Source organism: Gastrolobium bilobum, unplaced genomic scaffold, assembly GCF_033153095.1.
Source record: "Gastrolobium bilobum isolate Gb01-03AN ecotype WA unplaced genomic scaffold, APGP_CSIRO_Gbil_v1 utg187581, whole genome shotgun sequence".
Lineage (NCBI taxonomy): Eukaryota > Viridiplantae > Streptophyta > Magnoliopsida > Fabales > Fabaceae > Gastrolobium > Gastrolobium bilobum.
This window is the reverse complement of record NW_026898643.1, coordinates 29216-48397: the sequence shown is the minus strand read 5'-3', so window position 1 is coordinate 48397 and position 19182 is coordinate 29216. Positions and strand designations below refer to the sequence as shown.

General features: G+C 37.8%; 1 protein-coding gene and 1 non-coding gene across 2 annotated transcripts in view; both read left to right on the top strand.

Annotated features, from left to right (window-relative positions):
• Nucleotides 1-2671: 2671 nt before the first annotated feature.
• Nucleotides 2672-19182, top strand: part of LOC133317966 (serine carboxypeptidase-like 17) — a 39535-nt gene continuing 23024 nt past the window's right edge. Inside the window, exons 1-6 of the mRNA XM_061519879.1 lie at nucleotides 2672-2799; nucleotides 2910-3055; nucleotides 4009-4085; nucleotides 5428-5550; nucleotides 5662-5764; nucleotides 5871-5908. Of these exons, the coding sequence (XP_061375863.1) occupies nucleotides 2672-2799; nucleotides 2910-3055; nucleotides 4009-4085; nucleotides 5428-5550; nucleotides 5662-5764; nucleotides 5871-5908 (615 nt within the window). The remainder of the gene's footprint in view (nucleotides 2800-2909; nucleotides 3056-4008; nucleotides 4086-5427; nucleotides 5551-5661; nucleotides 5765-5870; nucleotides 5909-19182) is intronic.
• LOC133317967 (small nucleolar RNA R71) lies at nucleotides 18016-18122 on the top strand. Its single transcript, XR_009752410.1, has one exon. It is a non-coding gene; the product is annotated as a small nucleolar RNA R71 (small nucleolar RNA).

Genomic DNA, 19182 nt, shown 5'->3' with positions numbered 1-19182 from the left:
AGAGCACTAGCAATGCTTTGTTGCCCCAGAGCTAGTTAGATTAATGACTTGATCATCCTATTACACATATTTGGTTGCCGTATGTATTTCTTTTCGTCTCGGTTACCTTCCCATAAAACCTAGGGTAAGGAAGCGTATCAACCCTTGCGGTTTAGGGTAAGCTTTATTCGAAATAGGGAATCTTCAATTTACTGACTCTAAAGGCAGATCATCTCATGATCTCTTTTACTATGCATAGATTCCCGAGTCCCTGTAAATGTCATCCCGATTTCTCCGGTTTACAGATAACCTAATCTCTCACAGAGATTTGACGAATTCCTTCATCTTATCACCCTAGCCCTGTGCTCTTTTAGGACAAGCCCAACAGTATACCTATGAGTCTCCATGTTTCAGGCAGACGAGGTATACAGTTAAAGGATGCCTTCTAGAACACAGTCTAGGTAATAACTTCTGGTCTAAGGAAAGACATACCCAATTATAAAGAGACTACTCTAATGATACTCTCTGTGAGATTTCCTTGAGTGCCTTCTCCAAGATATTTGTGGAAGAGATATCCTTGAGTCAAGCAGATCACTGTGTACAATAGACTACTAATGGCGTTAGCCAAAGGGGTGTGTGTGCACAGTGACAGCATAACAGTAAGAGAGAGTGTAACATACCTTTAAGGTTTACCTTGTATTTATAGAGGTTGCATGTGGGTAATGTGATGTGGGCCTTTAGTACCTCTGATAAGGGCTCAGGTCTGTCCGCTATGCTGTCGTATTAGGATTAGTATCTTTGATGGATACTATCCATAACTATACTTGATTTGAATCTTGGATTACCCCTTATTAGGCCTGTCATTCTATGGGCCCTTTATACGGGTCCATAACAAAAACCAAAAATCACGGTAAGACAATTTGGGGCTTATGTTCTCTCTTTTCCCGATAACAATGAAAACAAACTTGTTGAGGTGTTGGAATACGAGCCAAGGTAACTTGTGTGTTCTAAATTTTAGTAGTACTATAGCAGATACGGTAGAGAGGGAAATTAGATCATATTATATAAGTGATTGGAGATCAATGTTAAAATACATCTGTGATCAATTGACTTTGAATCCGGAAGGGATTACAAATTCACAAGCTTTGATTTTGATAGAACATGTGATAGGATAATAGTTATTCTGTCTACCTGAAGATTTTATGTTCTATAAGCCTCCAAGATTCCATGGGGTAGTCAAGAAATGAGATAGATTGTAAACACTACTAGTGTTGATTAAATAAGAGTTAGTCATACTACAGAAATTATTTGTAAATATCTGTTAATTTTAATTTCTTACATTGAGTAAATGGAATCCTTACGCTGATATTTTATGGGATAATTTTATGCTTGGATTGTTTTTTTTAATTTATCATCAATTTGGAGCATTTTGGTGATCCAATAAAATCATGATAATTGCTAATTGCAAATATCAATTATGAGTTACAATGAGCTACCCATGACACTTATTAGTACCATGGAATAGTAATATTAGCACTTTTTTTTGAAGAATTGGTATCTATTCAACAAATATTAAATTTATTATGTAATGTATATATTTTAAAACAAATAAATAATTAAATTACTTGAGTTTAAAAAATAAATCAATAACTATAAAAAATCAAATAAAAAACAAGTTTTGAAACCAAGTTAAAAGTGGGTCAGGTAGGATTTGACCCGATTTTGAAACCAAGTCAGACCGACTTCAAAAACCAAGTCAGGTCGGATTTGATCCAATTCTGAATCAATTCAAAAAAGATTCAAATAATCAGACCTGACTTGGATCAAATTAAATTGGGTCGGGTCAAAATACTTTGACCTATAAAACCAAGTTGGGTCGGGTCGGCACAAAAACTCGACTCGACCCAACCCATGCCCAGCCCTAATCGTCTCTCTGTCTTATTATCCTTGGAAAACCACCTCCCAAAGCTGAAATAGCTGACTTCAAGTAATCTAAGAATAAAACTGGTTATAAACCATTGTCACTGACCCTACTAAAACTCCCAAGTAAGGACCGAATGCAGGTGAAACCCAAAACCTCACACCCACCATTCTCCAAGAAATTACTACCCATTTTTGTAGTTAATAGTGCCTTGAAACACTAAATATGAATGGAAAAACCAAGAAACCAAGGAGAGAAAGCCGATCAAAAGAGTAAACCATAGGGCAGCTTATAAGCTCTTTCCTGAAATATATGATGCAAAAATCTCGTTGCTAAAATAGAGTTTGGCTATTTAAATTCATAGCTTGACTATCTTGTTCAGCAATGTGACAATTACACAATGATCCTTTAAACTGAATTATTTTTTAAATGAATTAAATAATGATAACGGTCCTATAAAATAATAATTTTTTTTTATACAACGTTCCTAAAGATAAAGGAATTTAATTTATCCAAGATTACTTGAGGGACAAACAATCTTGTATGTTCAACTCATGTTGACCCTTTTTACTCACGCCAAGCCATTAATGGGCAGCACAGATCTCCAAACACTAATTGAATTCAAATCACCAATCAAGAGATTTAACGTAGTGATCAAGTGTTCTAATAGTTAGTACCCAAGTTTACGGATCTTGATCTTAGCCGAACATTGCCACCTTTATATTAAGTTGTTCCATTACTTCTAGTATCATATATAGTGTGCACAACACAATGGCTAGCGTTTGGAAGTCATGGTGTGTTTTGTTTACTGCACTTCATTTGTTGCACATCACGTCTTCAAATTTCTTGGTCGATAATCTACCAGGTTTTGGGAAACTTCCATTCATGTTGGAAACCGGGTGAGTTACTATTACTTACAAATTGATGAAGGCATGAGAGTGGCTAGTAATAATGATTAAACTGTGCTTGCTCAGTGACACTGACATACAAGATACAACATATAATGAAGGTACATAGGAGTGGGTGAAAGAGAAGAGGTGCAACTATTTTATTATTTTGTTGAATCTGAAAGTAGTCCCATGAATGATCCACTCCTGCTTTGGCTTGTTGGAGGTCCTGGTTGCTCTGGCCTTTCTGCTTTCTTCTATGAAAATGGTAAACATTTTTCTAACAAATCCTCTTAATATTTTTATATTTATTGAAATAAACAGTATTAAATAGCAATTACTAATGCATTACAAAAAATATAGTATTTTTTCTGTGAGAAATTAATATCTCGATATACAGAATTAATCTCCCTGCAGATATTCCTTACCAAAGGCCATTGCAGTGTTTAGATATCATTTGAGTCAATACAGTCATCCTAGGAAGCCGACGTTCCTATTAGGTTGAATAGGATGACTTGTCAAATTTATCGTTTAAGTATATTTTAGGTAACTTATTGACTTAATTAATATTTAATAAACGTTTTCATGCAAGAAAATCACATAACAATAGAAAAAGAGTGAACGATGCTTTGAAATATATTATTATAAAATTACGATTCGATAAATAAAATTATAATTTACTATGTAACTAAATAATAGTAATAAATAAATTAGTATTATATATATCTTTTGTTATCTCAAATAATAATTTTTTATCATTGAATACATAAATATATATAGTTCATTTTTTATTATTTAATAAATTATAAGCCTACGTAAGGATAGTATAATTATTGTTATCAACTACTTACCCTTAGCATTGAATTTAATTTTCTCTTTTAATGTATAAATTTATCTTGTAATGACAATATGTGTATAAAATAGTAAACTAACAAAAAGGATATTTTATAAAAGAAAAAATAGAAAAGTTTCATAAATTGAGTTTAAGTTTCATAATTTGAATAAGTAAAACACAAAATTTAATTTTAATTAGAGTCATTTAATTAAAGTATTTAGACTTCAGTAATTTCTATTATAAGGATTTAGTTCTATTTCTTTAATTAAAGGATTTCGTGAGTCCAAGAAGCCCATATTAAATCTTGAGCAGACTTGGTTGCTCATGGTACAATTGATTTTCCTTACTCGGTGAAGCTACGCTGCTTGTTTTAACATCTTTTGCAGGACCATTAAAGTTTAATTATGACAATGTTAATGGGAGTTTTCCAGAACTTCAATTGAATCCAAACGCTTGGACGAAGGTATTCACTTTGCAGAGTTAATTCTAAATCCACCTAACTGTTTCTCCTAATAATCTTTTTAATTGTTATCAAAAAAAAAAATCTTATTAATTACTAAATAAAAAATAATAATATTTATATTTTTATATTCTTAATATATATATATATATATATATATATATATATATATATATATATATATATATATAGCAATCAATAAATATAAGTCTTAAACAATAACGTTATTCATAAATCTCTGTAAATTTTGTTATTGTGTTAATATATGTCTTAAATTTTCAATATCTAAATTTTGAATAAGGTTACTTTAAAGTGAGATTATCTTTAAAGCGTAGAAGCAGTAATAACGTTTTCACTTTAATTATGTCAAGTATGATCGCAATGTACTTCAAATTAAATTAAGAATGAATACACTCTTACTTGTATGCGCATTAGGCTTTTTGAATTGTGAGGAAAGATGTGACAGTGAATTGTACACAGTCTTACTCATGTATTTTTTGTAAAAAAATGTGTCCTAGACTAGAGTGCGTAACCTTTCGATCACAAGGAGCTAGTTACTGTTGTTCCAAGACTTGCCTTATTTATTTTTAAAAAAACTCTTTATCAAAAATAAAAACTCAGTGTGATCCACCCTTAAATTTAATTTCAACTACAGTGTGGTTTTAGAGCCCATTTATCAAAAAGTAACTTTTATCTCTTCATTATTTTAAAAATATTTTTTACAAAAGTTAAAACTATTTATATTTTTATAACAATATTTAGTTTTTGAAAAAAATATTTGACTTTTGACTTCGGATTTTTTAGAAGTTAAAATTATTAGCTTCTAAAATAAAGTAGATTTTTGACTTTTTTTGTGACTTTTACTTTTTTTGAAAGCAGACATCCAAATGAACTAAAAAAGAGAAGTTATTTTTTTCAAGAAAAAAAGCAACTTTTGAAGGAAAAAAGCATATCCAAACGGACCCTTAACCCTTTAAATTTCATGTGAAACATCATTATTTGTATACTTTACAAATAAACTTAATTTAAAGGAACATTATTCAAAGTTTACATATTAAAAGGTTAACACTTACCTTAACACAAATAGTAAGTATTTTTCTTCATTAAGTTATTTACTATTCTTCCTCCTTGGTAAAGTTAGTTATATTTATATTTTTAAATTTTACCACTAGAGTTACATTTATATTTTTTTTCTTTTTAATTAAATTATTTTATTTGAAATAATCATGGGCCTATGACATGTGCGTGCAAGATTGATAAAATCTGGTCGTGCGTGTACATGTAAATAACCTTCAAGCTCTTAGAAATAACTCCTATTGACTGATCGATCCATATAAGTTTTCAGGTACTCAACATGATATATATCGATGCACCTGTTGGCACCGGATTTTCTTACTCAAAAACCCAACAAGGTTATTATAGCAATGACAAGCAATGGGTGGAGCATATGTATGATTTTCTGAGAAAGGTTCACAATGTTTTTTAATTATTACTTTCAAGGAAACTTCTAGTTGCTGTTGTATTTGATGTTCTTTGCGTATGATAGTTGGAAGTTGTGATTGTTTTATCTTCTTTCTAGTGGCTTGTGGATCACCCTAAATTCAGATCAAATCAACTTTACATAGGTGGTGGTTCATATTCAGGCATGATTGTTACTCCCCTTGTGCAAAAAGTATATGAAGGTGAATTTTGTGAATTTTGACATTAGGATGAAGCGATTCCACAATAAAATTGTAATTTTATTTTCCTACAAAAGTTATTATTATTGTCATTTTTATTGACCTGCAGATTACAAAGCAGGGAATTTACCGCTCCTAAACATTCAGGTACACAAAGATGTCCCTGATTTATGTTGTTAGATAATATGGATATTGTTGCGACTTCGACAAGTGTACCGATCGTAAAAGTAATAAAAGTGTACGTGAGTACGAGATCGTTCCCACGAGGATTAGATTTCAAGCACTAGTTCACTATTTGCGCTTTATTTGGAGAAACGATTACGAGAACTTTGAATTAAAACTAAAATCGATTAGAAGCATAAGAATTCAGAATTAAAAACAAGCAATTAAAAAGAGTGTTTTGACAATTAAGAAAAATGTAGTTAAGGTTTCGATTTCCCCCAATTTCCTTATTATGATGTTATAGATTAAACAATTAAGTAACTGTCCTTAATATAATGCCAATTGATTCCTCTAAATTAATGAAGGTTCAATCCCTTGTTACCTCAATTCTTTGTGATATTAAAATAATCCTAGTTCCCTGGCTATTCCTCAAGAAAACATGCATTAATATCAAGAATTACATGATTGCATAATTACCCTATGTCTATCCCCAGATCACAAGAACTATGATGAATTTATCAAATCAGGGTTCATGCACCAACATCTCTATTGTCATACAATTACCCTAAATTAGTCTACAGGGAACAAACTCATTAAAAGCATTAAACATAGACAAATTCATTCAATTATAAAAAGCAAAATTACAGAGACAATTTAATCGATAAGCATAAGAATTCAATTGGGTTCCATATACTCTTAACTATATAAAAATCTAGCCTAGTATAGTGAAATCAAAGACAAGAGAAACTAAAGAAAATTTTCCAAACTCCATTGGTGTCAAGGCGTGAAGAGACCTTAAAACTCCCAGCTTATTCTTGAATTCAACTCGCTCCCGATACTCCAAAGCATGAAAGACGTGCTTCTCTCTCCAAAGTAGGGTTCACTATTCTCAATTATCAAAAGCTTCTCTTAATGGATCTGGCATTCCCTTTTAAATAGTGAAAATCGTGCTCTAAGTGAAAACAACGAGTTGGGCCTTTATTGGATCATAGATGGGCGGTACAACACTGGTTATAGCATTTTAACGCGCTAGCTTACACTTTTTAATTGTAGGAGAGCATTTTAACGCTCTTTAGCGCGTTGTAACGCGCTCATCGAAGGAAATTTCCTTTGTTGTAGTACGTTGTAATGCTCTGGAGCACGTTAAACTGTGCTCCTCCCGAACCTTTTTTCATGATTTTCACGTGATTTGCGCGTTGTAACACACTTTGTAGCGTTTCAATGCGCTCCTTCACTGTTTTCTTTTCTTCTTGGGTGCATTCCCGGACTTCTCTGATCTTTCATTCCTACTCCAAGTTTTTTACTTCATCCTTGCACCCATTTAAGTCAATTTTCCTTCAAAACACACAAGAACGAATTACGTTAGATCACATTCCATCTTTCATGTTTTTTAACTATAAAACCTAAGTATTCATGCCTTTGACTCTATGTAAATCATGTAATATTAGTCCTAAAAACATAATAAATTAAAGGTATATATCAACCATTCCCAGATTTGAATATTGTTTTCCTCAACAATCAACTAGAATAAATTAGAAACAAGACTATGAAGTATTCAGACTTAATTATAGAACAATAATGATGCATCGCTCAAGCAAGATTTGTAATCCATCAATCATATAATTGTAACAAGAATTCTCAAGACAAAGAATAGGAAAATTTAGCTAAAACACCCCCTCACTAGGATTTTCAATTTACTCACACTCAAGTGTTTGAGAGTTTGTGTCTCATTCATCCTTCACTAAATGAACACCATCATAGGCTTGCTTATATTCTCACTCTCCACATTTTTAATGATATATAAAGCATATCAAGAGGCCTTTGTTAGAATTGTAACATGGCCTTGCTAAATGGAAAAGAACAATTAGCAGAGATTGTAACATGGCCTGGCTCATGGGGTTGCACTAGTTCTTCTGATTATACCAGATCTCATTCACTTCAGCAGACTCTTGTGCTCTGTAACACCCCGTGTATACCCTGTTTGTTATCATGTCATCGTATTAAGCTATGCTTAATTAAAATTGCGGAATAACTTTTTCTTTTCAATTATGACGTCATTAATATTACCAAGTTGATTACTTAATCTATTTTCATAAATATTGCCTATATGTAATTTGCAACAAAGCTAAATAAATACACTGAATAACCTCAATATATAAATAAAGGTGGGTATCTAAGTCACGGAACTACAACACGTAGTCCAGACCATAATCCTGATACATTTAAATAACTCAATACTAAAGTCAAAAATAGTTAATCAATGCGGCATGGACAACCCCTATGCTCACCAAATAAGGCAACAAAGCCCAACAGAGTCAAATAACAGAATAATAAGAATAAAGCAGCATCCAACCAAAGCAGTATAATCATCATGCAACAGTCAACTAAGCTTCGGCCTCCTGCCGCCCGAGGTCTCAACCCCTGAGTTACCTGAACCTGAAATATGTGCCCCAAACGTGGGGTGAGATCTCTAAACAGAAATCTCAGTAAGGCAAGGGGTCCTCAAGGATTTCTCCACCCCAAGCTCACTTACACGTGAAATATAAGTTCTAAAAGCAATATACAATATCAGTTCCAAAACCAGTGCAATGCAACAGATAATCATGTCATATGTGTCAAGATATTCTACTAGCCAGAGAAATGTAGAATTTACATACGTCTATTACCTACATCAGTGCAAGATGCCACTTGCACCACCCACAGAATCACAGTATTGTATGACGCCACAAACTCAGACTTACCGTCTAGGTGGAACAACACATGCATATTATAAGGCCCTTGTACATAACAACTAACAACATTTCAAAATCAATACATAAAAATACATCATGCATATAAATCATCCCCCCATGAGGTACGGTGGAACCAACAATGGCTAAATCGAGGACACGAAAGCTTACCTCTAAGCGATCAATCCAATCGAAGGTCCACACCTGCTCAAAGTCCACACACAACACAATCACAATATGTTTGGGAACAATAATCATATCAATATTCACACTCTACAAGCATATGACATAAAGACCACGCCTTCTTTTTACGTTTCATGTCTTTAGGCTTCTCACAAAGCCATAAGCCTTTAATCACTTAGATTATGACTTAGATTAATTATTACAGAAGTCCACGTTAACCAATCATGGGTTCACAAACCCAAAATAGCATTTTGTATGAACAGTACAGTTACTGTCTCGAAATTCCCAGAATATCCGGATATATATTGGGGCCATATATGGATATCCATATCCGGATATCACAAAGCCCATATACAGATGTCAATATCCAGATATCAATATCCGGATATCATATCCGGATATTTCGCGACAGAATGCAGTTTCTGCATTTCGCGAGATATCACTCCCAAGGTTCCATTTTTAATCCATTTCAACGACTAAGCATGCATTTTTACAGACATTTAGGTTCATATATAGGTTGGTTACTTAAACAATTCATTAAACATGCCAATACCCCACTTTTAACCAAGGAAACTCATGATCAAAGGTGGTGGAGCTTACCCAAAGGTTCAAAACAGAATAGGAATGCTCTTGGAGCTCACCAATCAGCCCCAAAGGTTCTGACTACAAGGAACACGAAAATGCCTCCACAAGAATGGTCATTTCTCTTCAAAGGTCACTCCTTGGAGCTCCCACAACCAAGGAAATGGTTCCCTCTTCAACAACCAAGAAATCAGCTTCCCTACCACTACTAAACAGGGGCCAAAGCTCAGAAAATGGCAGACTCCACCCTCACAAACCACTCTACCAAGTGTTTACCATGTATAGAGGAGAAGAATCAATGGAAAAGAGGTGACTTGAGAGGTTTTTCAAGCAAGAAAGACCATGGAAGAAGGTGACAAGCATGAAGACACACTCAGCAGCCAAAACCGACGCATAAAGGTTGAAGAATTAGCCTAGGGTTGTGTGAAAAGATCTATTTATAGGCCACTTAAATTAATCACAATGTATTAGCGCTAATAGCTACGCTTAGTATTTTAATCCCAAACTTTGGAATCTGAACCTACTCATTTTTCTAAGATTTGTCATATTTTTTTTTATTTTTCGTAGTACTTTTCCGGTACGCGCTTTTACATAGCCAATATCAGTTCTGACACCAATTCTCATTATTTCGACTTGAAACTTGTTTACAAGTCCTATATATTTTTCTAGGAATATTTCAACACTTATTATAATTTTTCGGGATACTTCATCGGTACGCATTTATACCGAGGAGCGGAAACGGTATCTGCACTTTTCGTCAGAAAAGCGACTTTCAGCATTATTAAATCATGTACCATAATTATTCAAGCCTTATCATAATTATTAGGGTCAGTATGGAATTATTTATTTAATCTCATATTTATTTAATTAATTTCTCAATTTAACGGTGCGGGTACTTACATTCACCCCACCTTTTTAGAATTTTGTCCTCATAATCAGAAACATACTTGTCCCGAAACTCGGGGTATTGCCGGAGAAGCTCGTCCTCTCTCTCCCAAGTACACTCCTCAAAGTTCTTCCCGTCCATTGCACCTTGACCATCGGAATGATCTTGCTCCTAAGCTTCTTCTCGCCACGATCGAGAATCTTGAGTGGTCCGACGGGAGTTTTCAAGTTCTCCCGAACTTCCACATCATCTGATTGCACCACGTGCGAAGGGTCTACTATGTACTTCTGAAGCTGAGACACGTGAAACGCGTCGTGGATGTTGGCCAAGTTCGGGGGCAAGGCAAGCCGGTAGGCAACAAGTCCTACTCTACCAAGGATCTGGTAGGGCCCTATGAATCTCGGGCTCAGCTTCCTCACTCTGAGGGCCTGACCAACATCAGTGACAGGTGAAACAAACACGTGCTCACCCTCACTGAACTCCAGTTGACGATGCTTAACATCATAGTAACTCTTCTAGCAATTCTGCGTCTGCTTCAGCTTTTCCTTGATCAACTGGATATGCTGGGTAGTATCTTGGACAAAGTCCAAGCCAAAAAGCTCCTTATCTCCAACCTCAGACCAGCAGGTAGGAGTCCGACACCTCCTACCATACAGTGCATCGTAGGGTGCCATGCCTAGGCTAGCATAGAAACTTTTGTTGTACGAAAACTCTACCAATGGCAGGTACCTATCCCATGCTGAACCCTGCTCCAAGGTGTAAGCCCTCAACATGTCCTCTAAGATCTGGATGGTCCGCTCAGTCTGTCCTTCAGTCTGAGGGTGATAGGCTGTACTCAATCTCAATTGAGTACCAAAAAGCTTCCTGCAACGCCTCCCAGAACTGAGATGTAAACTTCGGGTTCCTATCACTGATGATACTCTCGGGCACCCCGTGAAGTCTCACAATCTCGCAAACATACAGTCTGGCCAACAGCTTAGTAGTGAAGCTCACCTTCACTGGAAGAAAATGGGCAGATTTGGTCAATCTGTCCACAATGACCCAGATAGAGTCACAACCAGCCTGAGTCTTCGGCAATCCCACAACGAAGTCCATGGAAATGATCTCCCATTTCCATTCCGGAATCTCAAGAGGTTGAAGTTTACCAAACGACTTATGGTGCTCAATCTTAACCTTCTGGCAAATCAGACACTTGGACACAAAATAGCTATGTCTTTCTCCATGCCCGACCACCAGTAATTCCTCTTCAAGTCTTGGTACATCTTTGTTGCACCAGGGTGGACAGTAAACTGGCCCTTATGAGCCTCTGTCATCACCTCAACAGTCAAAGGACCCCGAGGAACCACAATCCTCTTCTGGAAGGTCAACAAACCATCCTCGTTCCAAGACACATCGTCCTGGTTCTTCACATTATCTAGGCATTCTATCTGCACTTGCGCCTCTTTAATCTTCTCCATGAGCTCATTTTCAACTTGCACGATTTCCATTTCGAGAAGTGCACCCCCAAACAAGGAGGTCACCGTCAGATCTCGAAACTGCTCAATAATATCATAGTCACCCATGGTCAAACTGGATAGACTCACGGATTTCTGACTCAAAGCATCAGCTACTACCACATTGGCCTTGCTAGGATGGTACTTCAGCTCAAAGTCGTAGTCCTTCAGATACTCCATCCATCTCATCTGTCCCATGTTCAACTCCTTCTTATCAAACAGATACATCAAGCTATTGCGGTCACTGAACACGGCAAACTTCATGCCATAGAGATAATGCCTCCAAATCTTGAAAGCAAACACAATAGCAGCCAAATCCAAAGCACGAGTCGGGTAGTTCTCCACATGAGGCTTTAACTGCCTCGAAGCATAGGCAACCACCCTGCCCAACTGCATCAACACACATCCCAGCCCCTTTCCAGAGGCGTCAGTGTAAAGCTCAACTTCCTCAGCAGGATGAGGAAGCACCAACACAGGTGCAGTCGTCAGTCTCTCCTTCAACTCCTAAAAGTATTCCTCACATTTGTGAGTCCATACAAACAGAGTCTCCTTCCGGGTAAGGCGAGTCAATGGTAGAACTAACATGGAGAATCCCTTGATGAACCTCCGGTAGTAACCTGCCAAACCCAGAAAACTCCTCACTTCAGTAACTATCTTGGGCCTCTTCCAATCTAGCACGGCCGCAATCTTGTTGGGATCCACTGCAACTACCTCAGTAAAAATCACATGCCCAAGAAACTTCACAGACTTGAGCCAGAACTCGCATTTCGAAGGCTTAGCATAAAGCTTTTTCTCCTTCAGCACTTGCAACACAATCATCAAGTGCTCAGCATGCTCCTCCTCTGTCTTGGAGTAAATCAAGATATTGTCGATGAAGACGATCACAAACTGATCTAGGTACGGCTAGAAAATCCTGTTAATGTAATCCATGAACATTGCGGGTGCATTGGTGAGTCCAAATGGGATCACCAAATACTCAAAGTGACCGTATCTCGAGCGAAACACGATCTTGGGGACATCCTCTGACTTAACCCGAATCTGATGGTATCCGGACCAGAGATCAATCTTTGAATATACACAAGCACCCTTAAGCTGATCCAACAAATCGTCAATACGAGGAAGAGGATACTTGTTATTAATTGTCACCTTGTTCAGCTGCCTGTAATCGGTGCACAATCGCATAGTCTCGTCTTTCTTTTTCACAAAGATGACCGGTGCTCCCCATGGAGACACACTCTTTCGAATGAAATCTTTCGCTGAAAGATCTTCAATGTGCTTCTTCAGCTCCGCCAACTCTGGTGGTGACATCCGGTATGGAGCTAAAGAAATGGGCCCCACACCAAGCAACAAGTCTATGGAGAACTCTATCTCCCGCTATGGCGAAAACTCAGGAATCTTCTCAGGAAATACCTCAAGGAATTCCTTCACCACAGGAATGCCAGCGATATCCTCCTGTGTCCCACTCACCAAACCTCCCAACATGACATAACCAAATGCCCCTGCTCTCAAGGCTCTCCTAGCCTGCACCACTGAAATATAAGGCGAGGAACTGGTTGTGGAATCACACGAAGACATCACCACTCGCTTGGCACAACAGTCAATCATCACATAATTTCTGGGCAACCAATCCATGGCCAGAATGATCTCCAGATTAGCCATCGGCAATCCTATCAGATCTATCGAAAAATCACGGCCATCCCACTGAAACACGACATCTCGATGCACAGTGGAGGTATCACACTTTTCTCCAGCGGCGGTGGTCACCCGCAACGGTGGAGAAAGCACAACAATGGGAAACTCGAGCCCCACAACAATCGGGGTTGCAATAAAGGAATGTGTAGCCTTGGAATCAAGTAACACATCAACTGCAGAACCACCAATAGAAACGGTACCTCTCACAAGGTCCGGAGCTCTATTCGACTGCTGACGATCTAGCGTATACACGCAGCCGGTGGCAGGTGGCACAACAGGTGTCGCAGAAGATGCAATAGAAACCATCTGTAACGAACTTCTTGAACCGCTGCAGCTCTCGCCGTCGACGATGGACAATCTTTGGAATAGTGGCCCTCCTTGCCATAGTGAAAACAGATCAGCTGGCCGGTAGCACATCGTCCTGCATGCTCTTTTCTGCACCTTGAACATCTAGGAGTGGAAAGAGGTCTAACAAAATCTCCCTGTTGCGAAGAGGTCCTCTTGAACTGACTAGGCGCCTGCCTAACAGCTAATTGCTTTCCATTTCCCTTACCAGCAAACTTCCTGTCCTTCCAGGAAATGGAACTACAAGTTCCCTTGACCTCAGCAACCTTGGCCCTCTTGGCCTTACTCAGGATGCATACATCCTCGATGTCCCGACACTGCTGTACCAGTGTCCCAAAGTCTCTCGACGCAGCTCCAGCAATGCGATCAGCTATCTCCTCATTAAGTCCCCTACGGAACTTAGCATCCAAGAAAGATGGAGTAGGCATAGAGATCTTGAAATGTGAAAACTTGACTAGTTCATTGAACTTAGCCAAGTACTCGTCAACAGACAACGAGCCCTGCACCAATCGGTCAAACTCTCCCTGCTTCCTCTCCTGAGCATCATAAGGAAAGTATCTGCCCAAAAAGCAGTCCTCGAAGAATGGCCATGTCATAACATGACCCTGCATCTCATAAGCTTGAGAGGTGTTCGTCCACCACTCGTGTGCATCGCCCTCCAGCATATATGTCACAAACATCAACTTTTGCAGATCAGTGCACTGCATGCCTCGGAAAATCTTATCTAACGCCTGAAGCCATCTCGCAGCAGTAATAGGATCATAAGATCCATCAAAGGAAGGTGGCTTATGCTTGCGAAAAGCATTAAGCCGGCAGTCTATCACATTACGGTCCTCCATAGGCTCATGTTAGGGTTCCATCACCCTAGTATGATGACTGATACCCTCCACGTGACTCAGGCTATCGTCCTGAAGACTGGGTGGAGGCGGTGGTGGTGGTGGCGATGGAGGTGGTGGCAGAGGGAACTGACCCTCATTGCGGCCAGCCCGCATCTCCTCCAACATGACCCTCATCATGGTTATGTTCGCCAACCTGTTCGCCTCAAGAATATCTTCTGTGGGCTTCCGATTCGCCTCGCGAACGACGTCTTTCATCGCTTGGTTGGCCAATCTAGCGGCCTCCTGATTGGCTAGTCTAGCCGCCTGCATCTCAGCTAATGCAGTCAGGACAGGATAAGGCTGATCCTCGTTCGTCTCTCGGTTTCTCCTAGGCATTACCATGACTCTGCATAAGTTCCACAAAGAATGAGTTGATCAGGCCCACGCAATGTGGTCACAATTGCATCATCATAGCAAAACCAAACAGAGAAACACACAAGACAAGACTTACAGCACAACATCCTAAGTTATTGCAATACATACAGACTTTTCTCTAGAAAGTGCTCTGATACCATAAAATGTAACACCCCGTGTATACCCGATTTGTTATCATGTCATCGCATTAAGCTACGCTTAATTAAAATTGCGGAATAACTTTTTCTTTTCAATTATGACGTCATTAATATTACCAAGTTGATTACTTAATCTTTTTTCGTAAATATTGCCTGTATGTAATTTGCAACAAAGCTAAATACACTTAATAACCTCAATATATAAATAAAGGTGAATATCTAACTCACGGAACTATAACACGTAGTCTGGAGCATAATCCTGATGCATTTAAATAACTCAATACTAGTCAAACATAGTCAATCAACGCGGCAAGGACAACCTCTATGCTCACCAAATAAGGCAACAAAGCCCAACAGAATCACAAGTCAAATAACAGGATAATACGAATAAAGCAGCATCCAATCAAAGCAGTATAATCATCATGCATCAGTCAACTAAGCTCCGGCCTCCTGCTGCCCGAGGTCTCAACCCCTGAGTTACCTGAACCTGAAATATGTGCCCCAAACGTGGGGCGAGATCTCTAAACAGAAATCTCAGTAAGGCAAGGGGTCCTCAAGGATTTCTCCACCCTAAGCTCACTTACACGTGAAATATAAGTTCTAAAAGAAATATACAATATCAGTTCCAAAACCAGTGCAATGCAGCAGATAATCATGTCATATGTGTCAAGATATTCTACTGGCCAGAGAAATGTAGGATTTACATACGTCTATTACCTACATCAGTGCAAGACGCCACTTGCACCCACCTACAGAGTCGCAGTATTGTATGACGCCACAAACTTAGGCTTACTGTCTAGGTGGAACAACACATGCATATTATAAGGCCCTTGCACATAACAACTAACAACATTTCAAAATCCATACATGAAAACACATCATGCATATAAACCATCCCCCATGGGGTATGGTGGAACCAACAATGGCTAAACTGAGGACACGAAAGCTTACCTCTAAGCGATCAATCCAATCCAAGGTCCACACCCGCTAAAAGTCCACACACAGCACATTCATAATCTGTTTGGGACCAATAATCATATCAATATTCACACTCTACCAGCATATGACTTAAAGACCACGCCTTCCTTTTATGTTTCATGTCTTTAGGCTTCTCACAAAGCCATAAGCCCTTAATCACTTAGATTCTGACTTAGATTAATTATTACAGAAGTCCACATTAACCAATTACGGGTTCACAAAACCAAAATAGCATTTTGTATGAACAGTACAGTTACTGTATCGAAATTCCCAGAATATCTGGATATATGTCGGAGCCATATCCGTATATCCATATTCAGATATCATATCCGGATATCATATCTAGATATTCATAATCGGATATCACAAAGACCATATCCGGATGCCAATATCCGGATATTAGATCTGGATATTTCGCGACAAAATGCAGTTTCTGCATTTCGTGAGATATCACTCCCAAGGTTCCATTTTTAATCCATTTTAACGAACAAGCATGCATTTTTACAGACATTTAGGTTCATACAAGATCCCACTTTTAACCAAGGAAACTCATGATCAAAGGTGGTGGAGCTTACCCAAAGGTTCAAAACAGAAAAGGAATGCTCTTGGAGCACACCAATCAGCTCCAAAGGTTTTGACTACAAGGAACACGAAAATGCCTCCACAAGAATGGTCCTTTCTCTTCAAAGGTCACTCCTTGGAGCTCCCACAACCAAGAAAATGGTTCCCTCTTCAACAACCAAGAAGTCAGATTCCTTACCACTACTAAACAGGGGCCAAAGCTCAGAAAATGACAGACTCCACCCTCACAAACCACTCTACCAAGTGTTTACCATGTATAAAGGAGAAGAATCAATGGAAAAGAGATGACTTGAGATGTTTTTCAAGCAAGAAAGACCATGGAAGAAGGTGACAAGCATGAAGACACACTCAGTAGCCAAAACCCACCCATAAAGGCTGAAGAATCAGCCTAGGGTTGTGTGAAAAGGTCTATTTATAGGCCACTTAAATTAATCACACTGGATTAATGCTAATAACTACGCTTAGTATTTTAATCCCAAATTTTGGAATCTGAACCTACTCATTTTTCTAAGATTTGTCATATTTTTATTTTATTTTTCGCAGAAACGCGCTTTTACATAGTCAGTATCAGTTCTGACAGCAATTCTCATTATTTTGACTTGAAACTTGTTTTTACTAGTCCTATATATTTTTCTAGGAATATTTTCACACTTATTATAATTTTCCGGGATACTTCATCGGTACGCATTTATACCGAGGAGCGGAACCGGTATCTGCACTTTTCGTCAGAAAAGTGACTTTCAGCGTTATTAAATCACTTACCATAATTATTCAAGCATTATCATAATTATTAGGGTCAATATGGAATTATTTCTTTAATTTCATATTTATTTAATTAATTTCTCAATTTAACGGTGCGGGTTCTTACATGCCTCTATGACATCACATTCTCCAGTAGCATGTTCACCCGCACAGACCTCGCAAATAGCCAGAGGAGTGTTAATGTAAGAGACTTGTTGAGAAGCTAACTATTTAGTGAGAGCATCTAATTGTTGTTGTTGTTGCTTCTTATGCATCTGCATCATCTGATCGTTCTGCGCCAACAACACATCATAACCTTCCAACTTCATGATCACTACTCTCCTCTGAGGCACTGGAGCATTGTCAAACTCTTGAGAGGCTAAAGATCCAGCAGCTCCAATTCATCCTCTAAAGTCTTTGTTTTCAAAGATCCTTCTGTTGTAGCGTTAATTAAGCATCTTGAAGTGATCTAAGCTTTTTCCTAAGCCGGTAACCCGTGTTGCGGACATGTCCTGAGCAATCCCTTGAACCTTTCTCATGCTTCATAAAGGTATTCGTTGTCCTTCTGAGCAAAGCAAGCTATATTAGATTTAAGCTTGGCTAACTTCGAAAAGGGAAAAAAATGGGCTAAAAGCTTTGTTGAAAGATCATCCCAGGTTGTGATACTTCCTTGAGGTTGTGTCTGCAGCCAAGTTCTTGCATCTTTCTTTAGTGTAAAGGTTTCGCCTTAGAAAGATTGCATCACGAGAAACTCCATTCATCTTCAAAGTGTCACACAATAATAGAAAAAAATTTACATGAAGATGTGGGTCTTCTGCGCTTCCTCCTCCAAATTGTTCCTTTTGAATTAATGACAACAATAAGGGCTTGATTTCAAAGTTGTTAGCATCCACGTTTGGCCGAACAATACTTGGAGTAATGTAGTCCCTCAATGCCCATGGAAGATTTTGTATTTGGTTGTCCTCAGCCATGTTTTCCTCCTTTGGTTCAGTAGAGCTTGAAGCTTCTTTTTCTTTTCTCTCTTTTTGTGATTTTTCTGTTTGGTCCAGCTGTCTTTTCTATCTATAGGTCGAGCTGCAAGAAGATGGATTAACAGTACCTCATATAAACCATAACATAGAAATATTAAAAATAAAAACTAAAACTGAATAAAAATGCAAAAAATTGAAGTGCACAATTTTAAATTGCAGAAAATTAAAAATCCAATCTAAAGTACTTATAGCTACTTCTAATGTTGAAGATTCTAATCCTCAGCAATAGCGCCAAAAACTTGTTGCGACTTCAATAAGTGCACCGATCGTAAAAGTAATAAAAGTGTACGTGAGTACGAGATCATTCCTACGAGGATTATATTTCAAGCACTAGTTCAATATTTGCGCTTTATTTGGACAAACGATTATGAGAAGTTTGAATTAAAACTAAAATCGATTAAAAGCATAAGAATTCAAAATTAAAAAGAGTGCGTTTTGACAATGAAGAAAAGCGTAGTTAAGGTTTCGATTTCCCCTAATTAAAAAATGCCCTTAATATAATGACAATCGATTCCTCTAAATTAATTAAGGCTCAATCCCTTGTTACCTTAATTCTATGTGATCTTAAAAGAATCACACGATTGGATAATTACCCTATATCTATCCCTAGATCACAAGGATTACGAT